General features: G+C 39.5%; 1 protein-coding gene across 2 annotated transcripts in view; it reads left to right on the forward strand.

Moving 5' to 3' along the window:
* Oprm1 (opioid receptor mu 1) overlaps positions 1 to 19,679 on the forward strand; it is a 62,271-nt gene that overhangs the window by 20,733 nt on the left and 21,859 nt on the right. The window contains exons 2-4 of one of the 2 annotated variants that reach the window (XM_041680215.1): positions 12,608 to 12,960; positions 13,764 to 14,284; positions 17,223 to 17,320. In XM_041680215.1, the coding sequence (XP_041536149.1) occupies positions 12,608 to 12,960; positions 13,764 to 14,284; positions 17,223 to 17,294 (946 nt within the window). In that variant the 3' untranslated portion in view covers positions 17,295 to 17,320. Of the gene's footprint in view, positions 1 to 12,607; positions 12,961 to 13,763; positions 14,285 to 17,222; positions 17,321 to 19,679 lie in introns of those variants that run through there. The other variant, XM_041680216.1, reaches the window with a different exon arrangement.

The raw sequence follows: 19,679 nt of genomic DNA on the forward strand, positions 1-19,679 counted from the left end.
GTTTTCTGTTAGTAAGATCTTATCTTCATATGGCTTCAAGTTACTGTCAACTGTATTTCTATTTTAACCTGTAAGACCCCCTTTAGGATGTCTTGAATTGCAAAATTTAGCAAATTTCATCAATTTTTGCTTGTCTAGAAATGCCCTAATTTCCCCCTCACATCTGAAGAAATTCTTACATGATGCTTTTGTCACTTTAAGTCTGCTAACCCTCTGACCACCTTCCAGCTTCCATTTCTGATGAGAAAGCTGCTAAGGCATGGTCTTACACGTGATAAAAGCTTGATGCTTTTAAGCTTCCCTTTGTCCTTTGGCAGGTTCACTGTGCATCTCAAAATAAGTGTCTGATTCCATCCTACCTAGGGTCACCACCTTAAATGCTTACATGTTCACATCATCCATCCAACTTAAGGAGTGCCTGGCATTGTTTCAAACACTCTCTCTTCTTTCTCTCTTTCTATTTTATGTCTTAGTTCACTTTGTATTTCCCCACTCATCCCGTAGGCTCTATTTTTCATTCTTTCTGTTCTTCAGCTTGAATACTTTCAACTTGGATGACCTTCAGCTCCATGATTCTTCTGCTCATTAATTTCCATTTTAGTTACCATTATCTCCAGATCTAGGGTTTCCCTCTGGTTTACTTTAGCTTTTGCACATCTGCCCAGTATTTCTATCTTGCCCACTCATTCTTTTCCTGATTTTTCCACAATGGTCCATTACTTTGTGGACCATCATTAAGACTTGTTTTGAAGTTGTTGCTTTCTCTACTTGGGCTGACATCCTCTCTCTTTCAGCTTATGCTTTATTTTTCTCCCTACCTTTATTCTGCTCCTTCTAAATAGTCAGCATTTTCCTATGTCTGTGCCTTAAGGTATTTATGGCAAAAATCTACCTTGACTAGAATAGCCTGTGAAATCTGGCATCCAGATTCTCTCTCTGAAGTCCGTGGGTATTTGTTTTTGGTTTTGTTTTAAATCATGTAGATCATCACCTGTTTCAAGCATTGGCCAGAGATGAAAATATATCGTCTTTCCTTTTCTGAGCCTGTTTTTTCCACTGGCCATAAATATTTACTTCCTCATTTTCCTTATATATACACTTTCTGTTGGCTGTCTTAATATTACATGTCTGTCTTCCAAAAGAAAGGAGGTTCTTAAAACAATGAAGGAAGTGAGAGTGAAGATCCCAGAACCTTTAGATGCCCCTAACATTGTTTCAGCTGTAGGAGGGGGAATTTGTGCCATTGAAGGGATTTTGCAATGCTCCATGCCTCTGTGTCTGCACCGATGCGACCCAAACACACACAATGGTATTTGTAGGACAGAATTCTTGCTGTCTAACTTACTTAGAGTTTACACACTTTTACACAGTTTTACTATGTGAAAACTGACCGAGCTTAACTGCAGTTTACTGCCCAAATGTTCCTCTGGAAGTTGTAAATCTTCAATGTACTCCAAACTTCCAAAATATTTACATCAGACAGATTCTGCCAGTACAATCATAGCTCAGTGGGGAAGACAGACTCTTGGAGCTTCCTACTCAGCCATCTGCTCAGATCCCTTGACTCGCTTATTCCTAAGTGAGGTTGTCAGTGTTCATGAATCCTAGTGTATTCATCTACAAAAAATAATGGTAAACATCTCATCAGTTTGTTATGAAAATTGAGGAAAATCCAAGGAACCTTCTTAGAATAATGCCAGGCACACAGTGAGCAGGCCATACCTACTAGCTGTCATGGCAATGCACAGAAGCAGTGTGTAGCTCCATTATCTTTTCCTTTGGTTCAGCAGTCATCTTTATTGGTAATGGGATCAGCTCTTTATGATGTGGGAATCAATGGGTTCAGTCACATAACTAAGGTCACAGATAAGGTGCTCACACCTATGGGTCCTAATTTTAAACATATTGTCCCTATCAGGCTATACCTAAATGTTATTTCTAACTTGATAAAGAATGCAAATTAAAGAAAATTAACATAATCAAAAAAGTTTCTCTTACTCCCTGGTCTAAAGATTCATAGTCCTTGAATGGGTTTAGGATAGCTCTTAGGACCGCTATTCAGGTATCCAAGACATTGACAGCTAAGATTTTTAACTCAGCGAACACTACATATTCATTGTAAAATATAAACTGTCCCTAGAAGATATGAAAAACCTACTATAAATATAAATCAATTGACTATAATAAATAGTTCTTCACTTCACTAGAATTAAAGTCTGGTTTGGGTTTTGTTAGTAGTGGTGGTTGTTTTGGCTAGGATTTGAAGACGTGAGATTTGAAGATCTGTAGGTCGAGCTAGCCTAGAGTGTGGTACTACAGGCACAGTGCATGGCCAAAGGATCTGAAAAAGGGAGCCAGTGCTGACATTATGGTGAGATGGTACAAAATTCTTGCCTTCGTAATTGCCTAGCTTCAGCTGGACTGGATGTTTCCTATTCCTCAAACACTGCTGAGTGCACATGCCAAAACATTAGTGGTACAGCAGCTGTCATAGCTATAGTGTCCCCCAAATGGCCCGTTCTCTGTTCACATAGCTGGAGAATTTCTAAGGCCTCTCTCCATGGCTGATTTTCTTTGGCCTCCTGGTGAGGGCACACCCTACTAATTTACATAACTATGTCCAAGTGCACTCCACAATCAATATACGTGAGTCCCAAAACAGCAGGGATATGTCTGTGACTTTTTTTTTATATTCAATAAGGTTGATATACCAATAAAGAGGAAACATCACAAAAATCTGTGGTTGGTTATCACAAAAGAATTTGAAGAAACAGGAGTTCATCTGAATGAACACACAAAGGTAACTCGATAAAAATGCATCAATAACGTTATACATAGAGAAGTATAGTTAAGAAATAAGGAAGGGGTCATCTGCCTGAAAAGCAGTGGTCATGTTAATCAGATGTTTTGCTTTTTTTCTGGTTGTGGGCAGATTCTATTTTATCTCTCTCATAAACAAGATTATAAAGTCAATTTATTTTTGGTTATTTTTTTTGTTGGTGATAGTTTGTTTGTTGTATCATGGAGAATCTTCATATAATTTTGATACCCAGAGGAGCTCTGCTTCACGCAGGAGAACACCCTGATTACAACTAAACTAACTCTCTGAACAGTGTCTGGGGCTTTTTATCTTTCTCACTATTACTCGACTTCACAACTATTGTATCTCATTATGATGTCTCCCACAGCAATGAGGGAACTTCACATGAGGACTGAGATGGAAATACTGAGGTGACATAGAAAGTATATTTTATTCCCATAGGAATGGAGTCTCTCAAGACTCCATACAATGACCAAAACTGTCTTAATAGATGATAGCTGTACATGTAAACGTCAGAGCCAGGAAAACCCATAGATTGCTGAGGTTGACCAAAGCAGAATAGTCAGGATATCATAGACTCCATACAGCTCTGGGGTCTAGCACAAATAGACAGAGCAGCCAATATTCTGTTGAACATCATTCATCTTCACTCGAACTATGGTTTCAAGTATGAGCATAAGAAATTTGAAATGGATTCTCAAGTCCATGAAGAACACAAGATTTGCCTTTATTTGGTTTTCTATACTGTTTGAAAGTAACTCAATCTTTTGGATTTTCAATATGGTCCACTATGAGTAACCAAAAAAACTCTATTGCCTGATACCATATCCAGAACACCTTAGAAATTATTTTTGAAAGAACATAAGTAAATAACTTATCAATGATAGTCACACATAAATTTATGAAAATGGTAAAATATCAGTTTAATAAGTTCAGTTAAGTGTTACTGTTTTCCCTAATAATGTTTTAACCCATTGTGGGAATATAAAATGAATTAGCATATGAAGAAGAAATAGCATTGTCCTTGTTTCTGATCAGTACATTTGTGGTAGATGTGATTGAGTTGTATCCTGCTATCTTCCTGTTTCTAATCCAGATTGAAACACCAGCCCACCTTGTCCCAAACTTGAACAGGTGACCTCTCTGCAAGGAGAATAGTTATTTCAAATTTACAAAACAGAGCTGTGGGACATAAAGTGAATTTCCATTCAGAAGCCAAACCTCACAGATAGGCAGATAAAGGACAACTATTCACATATAATTTTTATTTGCCTTCTACTGTAAGATAGGTGTTTTTATTCTTCTTTTTAAGGGGGAAGATAAGAGACCGTTAGAGCCATGGAGTTAGAAGGAAGAATGTTCTGCTAGCCAGACTAACAGAAAGCCAGGACGAGCAGTTAGGATTCAAAAGGGACACCAATGCTATTACATTACGAAAAGGTGTCCCACACAGTGGCAGTAACTGTGTCAGTTCACACTGTACATCTTCCAGTCCACAAACCACACAAAAGCAATGGTGCAATGGTTGGGGCAGAAATGCTAGGCTGCATCTGAGAGACTAGCAATTCTCTGGGGTTAGAAAGCACTCAAAACCAGATTAGGAGATAAGAGCATATCATCTACTAATACAACCATCCACTATACTTATTAAAAAACTGGATAATTCCAGCCATGACTCCAGATAGGCTGTGATGATTATTGACTTCAAAGATCTCCCTTGAATCTTCCATCATCTTACTGCTCATGCATGGCAGTGTTATACAATGAAGGAGACTAGTGGGTACCCAACAATCCAAAAAAGCCACAAAAAGAAATCATACAATGACTTTAAAATATTATACTTAATATTTTCAGATAAATAAAATCAATGTTTCCATGAAACAGAAACAATCACATGAAAGTGGACATGAGTAGATACCAAAAAGCTAACATTATATGTTAAAAGCATAAACAGAGGGATGAAACACACTGAACCTGATAGAAGAGAAAGTGGGAAGTACCCTACAACACATGGGCACAGGAGACCACTTCCTACGTATAACCCCAGCAGCACAGACATTAAGGGCCTCATTGAATAAATGGGACCTCCTGAGACTGAGAAGCTTCTGTAAAGCAAAGGACACTGTCACTAAGACAAAAAGGCAACCCACTGACTGGGAAAATATCTTCACCAACCCCGCAACTGACAAAGGTCTGATCTCCAAAATATATAAAGAACTCAAGAAACTAGACCATAAAAGGCTAATCAACCCAATTATAAAATGGGACACTGAGCTGAACAGAAAATTCTCAACAGAAGAAGTTCAAATGGGCAAAAGACACTTAAGGTCATGCTCAACTTCCTTAGCGATCAGGGAAATGCAAATCAAGGCAACATTAAGATACCATCTTACACCTGTCAGAATGGCTAAAATAAAAAAAAAAAACCACCAATGATAGCCTTTGCTGGAGAGGATGTGGAGAAAGGGGTACACTCATCCATTACTGGTGGGAATGCAAACTTTGGAAAGCAGTGTGGCGGTTTCTCAGGAAATTCGGGATCAACCTACTCCTGGACCCAGCAATACCACTCTTGGGAATACACCCAAGAGAGGCCCTATCATACAACAAAAGTATATGCTCAACTATGTTCATAGCAGCATTGTTTGTAATAGCCAGAACCTGGAAACAACCTAGATGCCCTTCAATGGAAGAATGGATGAGGAAAGTATGGAATATATACATATTAGAGTACTATTCAGCAGTAAAAAACAATGACTTCTCAAATTTTGCATGCAAATGGATGGAAATAGAAAACACTATCCTGAGTGAGGTAAGCCAGACCCCAAAAGAGGAACATAGGATGTACTCACTCATATTTGGCTTCTAGCCATAAATAAAGGACATTGAGCCTATAATTCGCAATCCTAGAGAAGCTAAACAAGAAGGTGAACCCAAAGAAAAACATATAGGCATCCTCCTGAATATTAACCTTCATCAGGTAATGAAAGGAGACAGAGACAGAGACCCACATTGGAGCACCGGACTGAAATCTCAAGGTCCAAATCAGGAGCAGAAGGAGAGAAAGCACAAGCAAGAAGCTCAGGACTGCGAGGGGCGCACCCACACACTGAGACAATGGGGGTGTTCTATTGGGAACTCACCAAGGCCAGCTGGCCTGGGACTGAAAAAGCATGGGGTAAAACTGGACTTGCTGAACATAGCGGACAATGAGGACTACTGAGAACTCAAGAACAATGGCAATGGGTTTTTGATCCTACTGCACGTACTGGCTTTGTGGGAGCCTAGGCAGTTTGGATGCTCACCTTACTATACCTGGATGGAGGTGGGCAGTCCTTGGACTTCCCACAGGTCAGGGAACCCTGATTGCTCTTCGGGCTGATTAGGGAGGGGGACTTGATCTGGGGAGGGGGAGGGAAATGGGAGGCATTGGCAGGAAGGAGGCAGAAATCTTTAATAAATAAATAAATTAAAAATAAAAAAAGAAAATTGTATCCAATTCTAACTGCATTGTATCATACAATGCAGCAAAGTAACATTTCTCTAAACTATGTATTTATCACAGAATCAAAAATTTTTTAAAGGTAAACCATGTTTTTTCTTGTAAATTTAGGATGTGACAGTCATACTGATGACCCTGGTTAATCTTAGTGTGTCACAAAACAAAATAAAGAAACATGAACATGAGACACAGACAGACAGGGACAGATATGCAGGGAGATTTGTGGGGAAGAGGAGATATACACAAAAGTAGTAAAGAGTTGGGGGCATTGGAAGTAGTCAATATACATGGTATACACGTGATTTAAAGATTAAACATATTAAGTAAAGTAACAGAAGATTGCAAATAGCCAAATATAAAGTTAAATTAAATTAAATGAAGACTAGTGTTGGTAAGAAACTTAGAACAGTAGAATTGCATCCCAATTAGACTTCAAGCAATGGAAGATTTGCAATTTACTTTGACCTTTATTAGCCCCAGATGTAAAGTTATATCAGTTATTCGTTTTAAGTTTTTCTTTGAATAAAGCTCACCAATGCTCCAAGAAAGTAAAACTTTATGTAACTCTATCTGGAAGATTCTTTTCTCATGACATCCCTGAGGGAATTGGGGTTGAAAAAAGGAGAGTAGACAAAGAGAAAACAGGAACAGAGAACATGTGGGTAAAAAAAGGATGAACTCAGTCAAGGGCTCCTGTAGTCCCTTATTCTAGGGACACATGAGAATTGCTAATTCACCACTGGAAGGCTATACTCCTTTGTTTAATTTTTTTGGAAACTTCTGTCTTCTCTTGGGTAAAATGATAAATAAATCACCTTTCACCTATAGAAGAAGATTTACTCTAAGGTCATTCAACTGTTCTCTGCTAGAATTGGCTCATGGGGAATGGGGTCAATGGCCATGTAGCATACCTTTGAAAGAAACACAGGTGAACTGCTTTAAGCAATTTACAGAGAGATCCCTGTTTCCTCCTTAACGAAGGTAGTAAAAAAATGTAATAGAACACAGAAAACTAGCATATAGCCTCTTTCTGTATTCATGGACAATGATAGTTTTCCGTTGGGACTTGTTATTATAAAATTCCCCTCTCCCTATTCCTCATTTCCTGCTTCTCCTCTGCACTGTCCACCCATATATTCCAACCTGAATAATAATGGAGAAATTCAGACAGCTATTCAGTTGGCAATGTCTTTACGTGCATAATTGCCTGCAATGTAGGACAAGTACCTTTATTTCATTTTATTTACCTTGTTCATCATGAGATTGAAAAGATAATGCTCAAAAGGGTGTTCCTCCTCCATTACAAATATGGATTTCTGTGTGCAGATGTAGACACAAAGGTCATGAAAAAACAAGTATATGTTTCCAATTCAGTGCCAAATTTATAAAAGAAATTCACTGAGCCTTGTGGAATTAAACCTCTTCCTTCCTCACTCAAATTGGTAAAATCCTGAAAAGTTAGAAAGGGCCCAAGGCTGGAGACTTTTTTTCTACAAATCCAATTGGCCTCATTGCAAATACCTATAGTTTAATGGAGGAAAGGGTGAAGGATATGTGATAGATAGGATATAAAATATGTATGATATATTTGATAGAAAGCCATCAAACCAAACTGGAAAATATATTCTTTCTGTTGTCAGACTTCCTCTGTCAGTTTTGTTTCTGAACTAAAAGTCATCACCATTTAAAGAACTAACTCAGAAACAAAGCAGAGGAAAGACTGGCCAGGATGCTGGTAGATATCCACACAGGTTGTTGGATTGCTGCAGTTTCATTTACCATTAGTGAACTAAACTCAGTGAGGTTTTAGAAAGTAACCATAATTGGGAAAATGACAAGAAGAACAAGTGTAACAACAGACAGTAGTTGCTTTGTAACCACATGCAAAGGGTAGATGTTTAGAAGTGAAAGGTGTGCATGTGCCATGGGAGAGGGACCAATGAAAGAGGCTTTGCACAGCCTCACCCCAGCCTAGGACATGGGTTGTACACATACCCAGGTAGTCAAACACTGATGGTCCTAAGATGAACACATATTTGAAGTGATTTTGCATAGTTACGCCTTTGAGTTTACAAAACATAATCATTCATCTAGAATACATGTATTTTCAATATTTATTATGAAATTATTAACAGGATAACTAGAAAGCGAGTATTTGGGTCATTTCTTAGTAGAAAAAAGTGCAGCCAACACCAGGAAGGGCATGGGAGTCCAGAAGAGAGTCTGCCAAGCCATACACCTTGCTCATTCACTTTGTGTACCTGCTCATTTCTTTCATTTTACTTCCATTCTCCTTGCATGGTAAGAAGTAGAGAAATTAAAGGATGGAGAAAGGATTGCATTTAATATTCATGGGTTTTGTCAAAACTTTCTCAAGCAAAGAGAATGGCAAAGACAATCCTTCCTTTATCTTACATCTTTGTCTGCTTGCTAATTCTGGCTTGTTTACTCCTTATAGAATCTAGTGTGTCTGATAATTCATCTCAGTTTCTTAAGAGGATATCCAGACCACCACATCAGAGCAGAACATAATGAAAGGCTCCTTTACTGAGTAGCAGTACCTCTTCCCCAAGCAAACCATTTCTCCAGATGAAAGACTGTGGAAATACACCGAAGGCATCAGCAAACCTCTAGGCCCTATCATTCTCTTTCATATATTTAGAAAGCTATTAAAATGACTCAAAGCATGAGTAATTGGCATTGAAATTCCAGTTCACTTCAGGGGAAGGGTGTATAGACCTCATAAGAAAAATTTAATATCAGTGCTTCCATAAAATGCCAATTGAAAAATCTTTATAATATTTGCTTTGTTTTATTTAATTGACAAGTAATATTTCATGTATTAACCCTGTGTTAATCTCATATGATACTGTGATAAACATGTACATTGCAGGATTGAAATTTTTGCATATCTTCCACTCACTTTTCCATTTATGATAAATACTATTCAAATTTTATTGCACAAGCACCTCATTACAGGGGAGGAAATAATTTTTTTAACTGAAATAAACTATGCATTCAAAGTGAGCAAATAAGTTTAAAGAAAATGCCAAGAGTGGAATGGGTCAGAAAGCTGCCTAAAGGTACTCTCTCCAGAGTGTGGCTAATGGCATGGTATGCCTTTAAAAAATCATTTTCTGCTTTTGTGGAAATCTTTCCATTTATCACAACATCAAAATTATTTCAATATCTTGAACATTAATGTAAATGAGTTTAAAAGCTATTATAATTTGATTTCCATAGCATTTGCTTCTTTTGAAACTACCTGCTTTAAGTTTGTCAGGTATATGGTCTTTACTGAATCCCATTGACTTATCTCAAGCTAATTGGCTGTCTCTACCCTCCTATATTAAAGTGCTTGAAGGAAGTAATAGCTCTAAAACAACTCAGGGTGGCCTTCAGGATGGAGGTTTCTGTCCCATCTAGTCCCACAGTTGTTCAGATCCAAATACACACAAGAGGCCTTTATTAATTACAAACTGTTTGGCTTTCTGCTCATGCTTATTATAAACTAGGTCTTACAACTTAAATTAACCTATAATTCTAATCTATGTTTAGCCACATGTCTTTGTACCTTCTCTCAGTAAGGTATTCTCATCTTGCTTCCTCTGCGTCTGGCTTGGACTGCATCTTTCCTTTCCTCTTCCCAGAATTCTAGTCTGGTTACCCTGCCTATACTTCCTACCTGGATACTATTCAATCAGCATTTTTTAAACCAATGTGAGTGACAAATCTTCACAGTGTTCAAGAGCATTATCCCACAGCACCTTGCATCTGAAATGCACCAATTGCTCTGCAAGTTCCGCAGAATGTGCCAAGTGTCCAAAGTGGAACTCAGGAAACAGACTCAGCTGGTTGGTCCTGGTGATGCCCATGAAATAATATAAAGGTTCAGCTCCCTGCTGTTCACGGAGACCAAAACAGCCTTGGAACATTGAATTAAGGCCCTATACCAGAGGCTCTAGAATACCAAATCCCACAGAATTGAGCTGGTTGGTGCTGAATGACTTAGATTTTTAACCATGCTTGGCTGAAAGCCTCTAAGCACAAACTGAAATTTTAAAGGAGAGTGTACTATCTTCTGCAAATAAAAAGTCCAGGGAAGCCCTTGCTTCAAGTATTGCAGTCCCTTGTGCTCTTTAAAATCCTCAGGCAGGGGGCTTTGAAACCCCATTTTCAAGTGAGTTTTCCCAACAACTATAGGCGATAAAAATCATCAGGTTTGATGCCCTATTTAAAAATCCTCCCGCGAGCGAAAAACCTCTAGTTTTTTAATTAGCTCATTTCCAATGTTTATGGAAAAATAACTCAGACCAGATAATGTATAAAACGGAAGAGGTTTATATAAGTCACAACTTTAGAAGCTAAAATTCCAAACAACATGGCGCCAGCTGTGGTGAGAGAGCCCTTCTTTGAATCACACCATTCATATCATGGCTGATGTCATGACAGGCATTCATGCTAGCAAAAGGTACGAAATGTCTGGAGGAAGCTCAGAATGCTGCTGGGCATTGCTCATTCTTGCCCTTTTATAGCATTCTTCACTCAAGTAACAACCAGGGTTGGAATGACTAGGCCAATTCATTTTGAGGACAAAATCCTGAATCAATTGCCTAAAGATCTCCTGCTACTCTTGTCTCTTAAAAGACCCCTCATTAATAACGAAGTGAATATTAATATATTCACATTGTGAATATGTGAACCATGTAAAAAAAGTCAAACCATAGTGACTCCACTGAAGCCAGAAGTCATATCTATTTCCTACGATCTCCATCTCTTAACATCTTTGTGGCCTGAACCAATAGCAGAGCCTAGGGCACAGCTCACAGACAGAGAATGGGAAGGAAGTCATTCTCTAGCATAATTCTGGGGATACTATTAAAGAATTTGAGCGCATAAATATTAACTGGGGAAAGCAATAAGTGGTATCTATGTACAGGATGTATTCTATCATCAATCTAATTTATTATTACAAATGCTTCTGCGTATCATCCATACCTCATCATTCAACTCTCTGTTTGCATGCAAGACAAACAACACTCCTAGCTATTTAGCCAAGAGAGGAAGTGCATTCTATTTTTAACTGAGTGCTCACAGTAGATTAATATACCACAGCCAAAAACTATATGTCAGTCACTTCCTATTGACAAATTAATGGATTAGGGAGTTGGGGTATAGTCACACAATGACAAACTTCTTAGCAATATAAAGGAAAAGACTTTTGATGCATACAGCCAAAAACTGATTTTGATGACAGTGATTTCACAGATATACATATGTCAAAACTTGCCCAATTGCATTCACTATGTATAATTTCTTACATATCAATGACAGTTCAATAAAGATCTTAAAAATAAAGCCAAAAATGTCTTAAATTTCAATCACCACTGGGTGAGGGCTTATTCATCATCACATACACTTTCCTTACCTCCTGGCCTCTGTATTATTTCCCCCTCATGCTCACTGCCATTTCCTGGTAGAATATTACTCTTCAGAATGCCAAATACATTCATTGAACCATTTCAACTCTATGCCTTGAGTAGAGTTCTTGTTCTCCTTCTAGCATGGTCTACTTTTATCATCACATTCTTCTTTGAACTTAAAGACAAAATATGGGCTTCTGGAATGCTTTCCACCTTACTTGTCCCTCACCTGCTCTATTTACCAATGATCATTTCCATGCCCCATATCAGCCAGTACAGGGATGTATCTATGATATGTATCTATGCACATGCAGAGGTACACATGTCCTTGTACCACAATAGTGTTCAATAATTTTAAATCTCTTCATATAGTTGAAATATTCTCTTATATGCAGAGTATAATTATCCACTCTCTTGTGGTTCCCCCTGCCAATAGCACCAATCACAGCAATTACTACATTGAAGACAAGGAAATGGGCTAAGTATAGCAGTGCACAGAACCTGAAAGTTAGAGGTAGGAGGTTCATGAGGTCATGATAATGAGCTCAACTAGCCATGCTGTATTAGCAGATTCAAGGCCAGTCTGGGGTACATGAGACTGTCTCAAGTAAATAAACAACACTTAAAATTGTCATGTTTTCTATTGTAATAACTATTTTATAGAAAAGAAAAGTTGCAATTAGGGAAATAACTATTTATCTCATGGGAACTCATTGATAAAAAAAATCAAGTGTTACTTTGACATAGTCCTGGGTCTACTCTTAGGGTCTTCCATTAACAACTGATGTTTTCTTAAGGGAATGACACCAGTCTTTCAGGTGGTGTCTTTCATAATCCCTCCACTGTTCTCCTGTTTCCTAGATACACCAAGATGAAGACTGCCACCAACATCTACATCTTCAACCTTGCTCTGGCAGATGCCTTGGCAACCAGTACACTGCCCTTTCAGAGTGTCAACTACCTGATGGGAACGTGGCCCTTCGGAACCATCCTCTGCAAGATCGTCATCTCAATAGATTACTACAACATGTTCACCAGCATATTCACCCTCTGCACCATGAGCGTGGACCGCTACATTGCTGTCTGCCACCCGGTCAAGGCTCTGGATTTCCGTACCCCCCGAAATGCCAAAATTGTCAATGTCTGCAACTGGCTCCTCTCTTCTGCCATTGGTCTGCCTGTCATGTTCATGGCAACCACAAAATACAGGCAGGGTAAGGGTGAACATGGGCATGAGCCAAGTCTAGTCTGATGTGTTGGTGATATCCTGAGCCAAGTAGAATTTACGGCACAGTGTCTTTGCCGAACTGTACTTTCAATTAAGAAATTGGTTAATTAATTAACTATAATAATAAAATTATAAGAAAAGCTAAAATAATAAAAATAATAAAATGCCTTTAAATATATTAAAACAGGAAGATTTCTCTATAATTACAGACCTTCTAGGTATTTTAATAAGAACAAAGTCTACGTATTGCTGATTTCTCTGAACTTACTTCAACAAAATGTTGAATACATGGGAACATAGCTTTTCCAAACATAATTTAAGCTTAAGTCCAGAGAACATTTCACTGAGGCTTGCTCTAAATTCTCAAGCAGCTGACAAATTTACCTGTCCTGATTTAACAGCAACTGCCATTCTGAAGTGGAGGGGAGACATTCGTTAGCAGGAAACTCCCGGGAACCTGGGACGATGGTTATAGCTTTTATAACAGCATAAATCTCACAAGTGTCTGATTCATCGCAAAATGTGCATAACTCTCGCTTCATAAAATCTTAATGTGATACACGTGGACAGAAAAGTGGGAAATGTAGGAAGGGGAGAAAAGGAAGTAAATTCTCTGTAATCAATAAATGAATTTCCTTCTTCGTTTCATTCTTTCCTCACACGTCTGTGTAAGCAACAACCTTCACTTAGCTCAGGTCAAAGCTATTAGTAGACCAAGGAGCAGCTTCGGTACTTAATGCTATAACTAAATGTCGCTGCTAATTTTCCTTGAAAATTCTTTTCTTCCAGGGTCCATAGATTGCACCCTCACGTTCTCGCATCCCACCTGGTACTGGGAGAACCTGCTCAAAATCTGCGTTTTCATCTTTGCCTTCATCATGCCGGTCCTCATTATCACCGTGTGTTACGGACTGATGATCTTACGGCTCAAGAGCGTGCGCATGCTGTCGGGCTCCAAGGAAAAGGACAGGAACCTGCGCAGGATCACCAGGATGGTGCTGGTGGTCGTGGCTGTGTTCATCGTCTGCTGGACCCCCATCCACATCTACGTCATCATCAAAGCCCTGATCACGATTCCAGAGACTACCTTCCAGACGGTTTCCTGGCACTTCTGCATCGCCCTGGGTTACACAAACAGCTGCCTGAACCCTGTTCTTTATGCGTTCCTGGATGAAAACTTCAAGCGCTGCTTTAGAGAATTCTGCATCCCAACCTCCTCAACGATCGAACAGCAGAACTCCACTCGAGTCCGTCAGAACACTAGAGACCACCCCTCCACAGCTAACACAGTGGATCGAACTAACCATCAGGTACATGCTTTCTAGAATTACGTATAGCTTATTAAAAAAAATATATCACCTGGTAGAAATCCAATATTTAAAACCTTTAGGAAATCAGTTACTGGGAAATTGAGGCCAGGCCCAAGAAGAGAGGGAGGAGGACCAAGTTCTCATCATGATGTCAGAAAGATGTGTCATATAAATGTGCTCGATATATTTGAACATGTTTATTTAGGTATCAAAATATGATGACCGACCATCTATCAAGCTGCGAAAAGTTACTATCCTCCTAGCCTTGTCTTTGCAAAATTAGTGGCTGTAGTCCATCATAGATGTAATTCTACTTTAGAGTACTTGTTTCACGCAGAAACTTTCTATATCCCAACAATATCACACTAATATCTCTGCCACTTAAAAGTCAACTACACTCCAATTCTGTTGTTAAAGAGCCTTGTCTGCTGTGGTTATAAATACAAGATATTCCCCAAAATCAATGTCATGGAAAAGGAGAAAAGGGAAAAACAAACCAAAGTATACCCATCTCTGTATTTGTTAAGAGTTTGGTTTGTAATAACTGGTGTCTGACTAGAGCAAATACCAGAATATTGCTAACTATTATGTTAAAATCTATTTAAAACACTGTCCATACTATTTGGAAATTATTTAAGAGTGACTATCTGTTTGGACATGTGTTCCTTCCTATGTCCAGGAGAGTCCCAGGAAGATCCAAGATTTATCCATGATATTATAACCATACAAGAAATGAAGAAGTCATCTCCAATACTCTCAAAACTTCCTAACTCACCACTTTGCAATAATTTGACATCTAACCTAAAATGTCAGTACACGTATGACTTAATTATCAATAAATTTTAAATAAATAAGTGTTCCAAAATGCTTCCCGCACCTGAAAAAAAAATCACAGCATATAAAATTTTATAACACGGAACTGGAGTTCAAGACTCCTGTGAAATAAATGCTTGGGTCAAAATTTTGGGTCAAGTTTATTTTCTCAAGGGGCAGGGCTATGAGGACAGCACCTTTATACAAACGACTTCAGAGTCCAGCAGAGGAGCAGCCAGAGGAAAGCCTTGACCATCACAGTGGTAGTTGTTCCCACTTGCTGTCTCTTCTTCATACCCATCTCTCCATGTCCCTTTTCACCCCCAACTGCGACTACCCAGCCTAGCCAAGGCTCCATTTTCTAACAATGTCATAGTTATGTAATACAGCCTAGTTGAATTTGCCTCAGGAGACATGGAATCCTCATACCTATATGAGACACATGGCTAACATAAAACATGTGAGCCAGTTCCCCTGGAGAGCATGTGGTAATGGTGGCGGATTCATTCCCGTTGCAAAAGCAAGTATTAACAAATTTATCTCCCTGTTTCCAGCTCAACAATCAAAGCCATAAAGAAATGGGTTTCTGCTCTGCTTCCCCACCTCCCCACATCTCCCTCTCATTGTTATCCACACTGACATATAACCTGTTTCTTTTTCTAAGCAGTCCTTCATGTTTCATGGCTTTCAAACTCTTGTGGGTCACTTTAAAAGGGTTAAGGATTTAAAATGATTTTTTTTTCTCCAACCCATGGGTAGCCTATTAGAGGACAGAATTTGAAACTACCTGTCCCAAGCTAGGATTCAAATCCTTTGCATTGAAACAGTTTACTTTCATTACAGAAAAGGATGGAAATAGGGAAGCTTGAGCTCTTCCTCCCTTCCCCAAGTGGGGTCTTTCCTCCCAATCTTACAGGGGCGTGGCTGATTGGTAGCTTCCTGTAGGACCCTGCCTGATCTACCCTGTCCTTCCTCTAATGGAAGCATAGCCCCCAATCTTTCCAGTTTAGCCCCTACCTGACTTAAACAAGACTGCCATTCAGCTTCTCCAAGACTGCCTTTGACTCCCTTCCAAACCCAGTGTTTGCACATCAGAGTGGTTCTTGCACAGCCAGAGAGTAGAAGGGAAGCTAATTGGAGGAGTTCTGTGCTAAGTAACTAAAAGGTTTGCTTAGAAATACATCCAATTAGCACTTATCGTTATTACTGCCTCTGTGGGGCGGCGTCAGCATCAGATAACAGGGAAGCACATTAGCCTGGAACGGGCTGCTTCCCAGAGGCCCAGCTGGGAGAGCTGGACCAAGAAGAGAAGCTGCAAGGAGCAGAAAAGATGCTCTGACGTATTTGAAAATTAACAGAAATCAAAGCTGTTTTTTCATCCATCTCTCCCAGTATGTCTTTCTTTAGGGTTAAGGCAGTCATGCGAAGATGTCTGGGATGATAGGAAATCCTATGGTGGATATTTTCAGGCAGACATTCCAATCAGATCTGAAGGAGGTCTGACTATATGAATCATTAGATTAGCTCAAACAGAGTCCAAATCGGACGAACAGGTATTCATCAGATCTGTTGTGAGGAGGATGCTAGCTTGTTTCCCAGCCACCCGGCAGCTCAGACCCAAAATAATCACACAGAAACTATTTAAAACACTGCTTGGCTCATTGGCTCTATCATCTTATTGGCTAGCACTTATATCTTAACCCATTTCTAGTGACCTGTGTATCGCCACATGGCTGTGGCTTACCAGGTAAAATTCCCAGTGTCTGTCTCTGGCAAGGCTACCTGGCTTCTCTCTCTCCACCTTTCTTTTCCCAGCATTCAGTTTAGTTTTTCCCGCATAGCTAACTAAGTTCTTCCCTGCTATAGGTCCAAAGCAGTTCTTTATTAGCCAATGGTATTCCCAGCATACAGAGGGGAATCCCACATCAGTGTTACTGTGAGTTTTGGGTTTATTTGTTCATTTGTTTAAAATAGCTATCTTGTTGGGAAACAAGACTAACTGGATTGGTGTTAACTTTTTAGTTAGAAGTATGAATAGTTTGTCATGGTGATCAATGTTTATGTTCTGTCTGTTTGTGTTTTCTCCAAAAAAATGTGTATTATATTCCACGTGTCACACGTCAAGCACATTAGTCAACTTCCCATTCTGCAGACCAGAGATCCAATGTCAAACCTCCCGAGAGTGTCTGTATTTTGACAGCTATCACTGAGGCCATGTCCACACAGCACAAAGTGAAGTGACGATGTGGCAGTTACCAAGGTAATTTGATAAGCCATACAAGAAATTTCTATGCCTGGCATAAATTTGGAGTCGCATGTTCTAGCTGAAGGTATCTAATTAAGTTTTTCTTGTACAGAAAAATATTCCCAAACCTAGAGTCTAAAAGCAGCCATCTACACAGACTACAATTGTGTCATAAATGAGTACTTTGGGCCAGGCTTGTCAGTTTTAGCTGTTGTCACTCAAGCCAGTCCCTGTTGGGGCTATCAGTCCTGTCATCTAAGACAGCCACAAGAGGAGTGGCTGGATCCATAGACTCATCCTCTAGAATGTTGTCTTAAGCTTGTATTCATCATGGCCACAGGTTCTGAGGAAGAGAAAAGCTAACAGACTTCTTCAGGTCTGGTGACAGAAATAAAGTGTCCTGGGAAGATGACTCAGTGGCAAAAGTACTTGCTACACAGGCATGAGGACCAGAGTTTAGATACTCAGAAGCCATATGAATACTGAGGGGCAGGGGGCAACAGCCTGCCTGTGGTTGCAACCCTCAGAAAGCATGAGATGGATATCCCTAGAGAAAGCTGGCTAGAGAAACCAGCTGTGTTAGTGAGCTCTTGGCTCAATCAAGAGAGCCTACCTCAATTATCATATAGAAAGTAATCAACCTCAGGCCTCTGCATGCATGCATACCCACCCACACTTACATAACTCTTAAAGTAAATGATAAAGTTACATCCATGCTTTCTATCAACCTAGATTTGGATGGGTGGGAGGGAAAGGGTCTAGCTCCTGAAGACAGGAAGTCTGGTCATCTTGTGAGAAGATGGAGAGAGGGAAGAGGGAAGGTCACTGTGGTCACAGTTGTTCAGGCCATAGTAAACAGCCACCCCATTGCTTCTGACAGCAGGAACACATCCATCTTGCTTCTTCTTGTACCTCTGGAATCTATGTAGCCCAGTCCCTGAAACATTAAAAAACACTCCACAGATATCTACAGAATGGCTGAATAAGGGGAGAGTTGTATTTTATACAGAGAAGAATTTGGAAGACCTCTTTCTTATATAACCAACTGTAACTCAAAATGATACCATAACACTGAGATTTGGGGTCTGCTCTTCAGAAACAATGATCAGTAGGCATTCTCCACCTCAGCCCACAGTATTCTAAACATAAGTTAGACTTTTCAACTTGTCTTCTACATTAATTTTTAACAAGATGCTTTAAAAGACCAAGACTTGGACTCACTGCCCTGAAGAAGTCTTGTTGTCACTGAGAATGGGGAGAGGGTAATGTTCTCCTCTGGACTTTGTTCATCCCAGGCTCAGCATCCTGGTCCCTCTGCAGCACCCATGGTGGCTTTATGTTCAGTGTGTCGCCTTTACGGCTTTTTTATCTTGATTAGGTGGAGCCCAATGAAAGCATTTATGTTCCATCTGTTCCTGTTACAATTGAGTTTCCCCACCCACGTAGCATCCTGCTGTCCTGCTGAACTGGATAGAACACTTGCCACTATGGACTGCAAGTAACATGAGTCTCGTTCAGACCTGAAATGTCACTATTCACTCAGGGCTTTTCCTGCCTGATTTCTACCCAACCTCACCCTTCAAGGCACTTTATACTTGATACATGGGTGATTTTGAAAATGTTTAACATCATACAAGGCAAGGGGGTGACTCTGTTAGGTCAACATGGCTATTATTTAAATACAACAACTATAACCATAGAAGAATGCTATGATACTTTCCTATACCAACATACAAATTAAAAGATGATCGTGTGTGGTCCAGCACATCTCTTTGCCATAGCACCTCTGACAGAGAAAAAAGGAGAGGACAAATGCTCGTGGACATTAAATACAACACCCGATAATCAGTAATATGTGCGCTCTAGACAAGAACCACGGTTTTTAAGAATAATTGAGAACTGTTCTCTTCTGCCCCTTTCACCCCAATATTATGCCTCTTTCTGTGAGTGTGGTATGACAATAACCAGACATTCTCTGCCTTTATGCTGAACTCCAGACAACACAGAATCTGTAAGACATCCTTGAAGGAATCATGGCTCATTGTGTGGGGCCAATAACCTGAATTTTAAATAAAAATACTATACCAAAATTTCTGATTTAAATAGTGGGAAAAATGGTTGCTGTATAAACATGAAGACCTGAGTCTGTATCCTTAGCACCCACATAAAACTCCAAGTCATGTGGCACGGATCTGTAATCTCCAGGTTGTGTGACACATGTCATCTGTAATCTCAGTACTAGAGGTAGAGAGGCAGGCAAATCCATAGAGTGGAGCTGAAACAGCAAGCTCCCAGTTAGTGAGAGGGAGAGGTCCTATCCAAAAAAAAAAAAAAAAT

Source organism: Microtus oregoni, unplaced genomic scaffold (genome assembly GCF_018167655.1).
Source record: "Microtus oregoni isolate MIOR12 unplaced genomic scaffold, Mior012 000033F_ref0000390, whole genome shotgun sequence".
Classification (NCBI taxonomy): Eukaryota; Metazoa; Chordata; class Mammalia; order Rodentia; family Cricetidae; genus Microtus; species Microtus oregoni.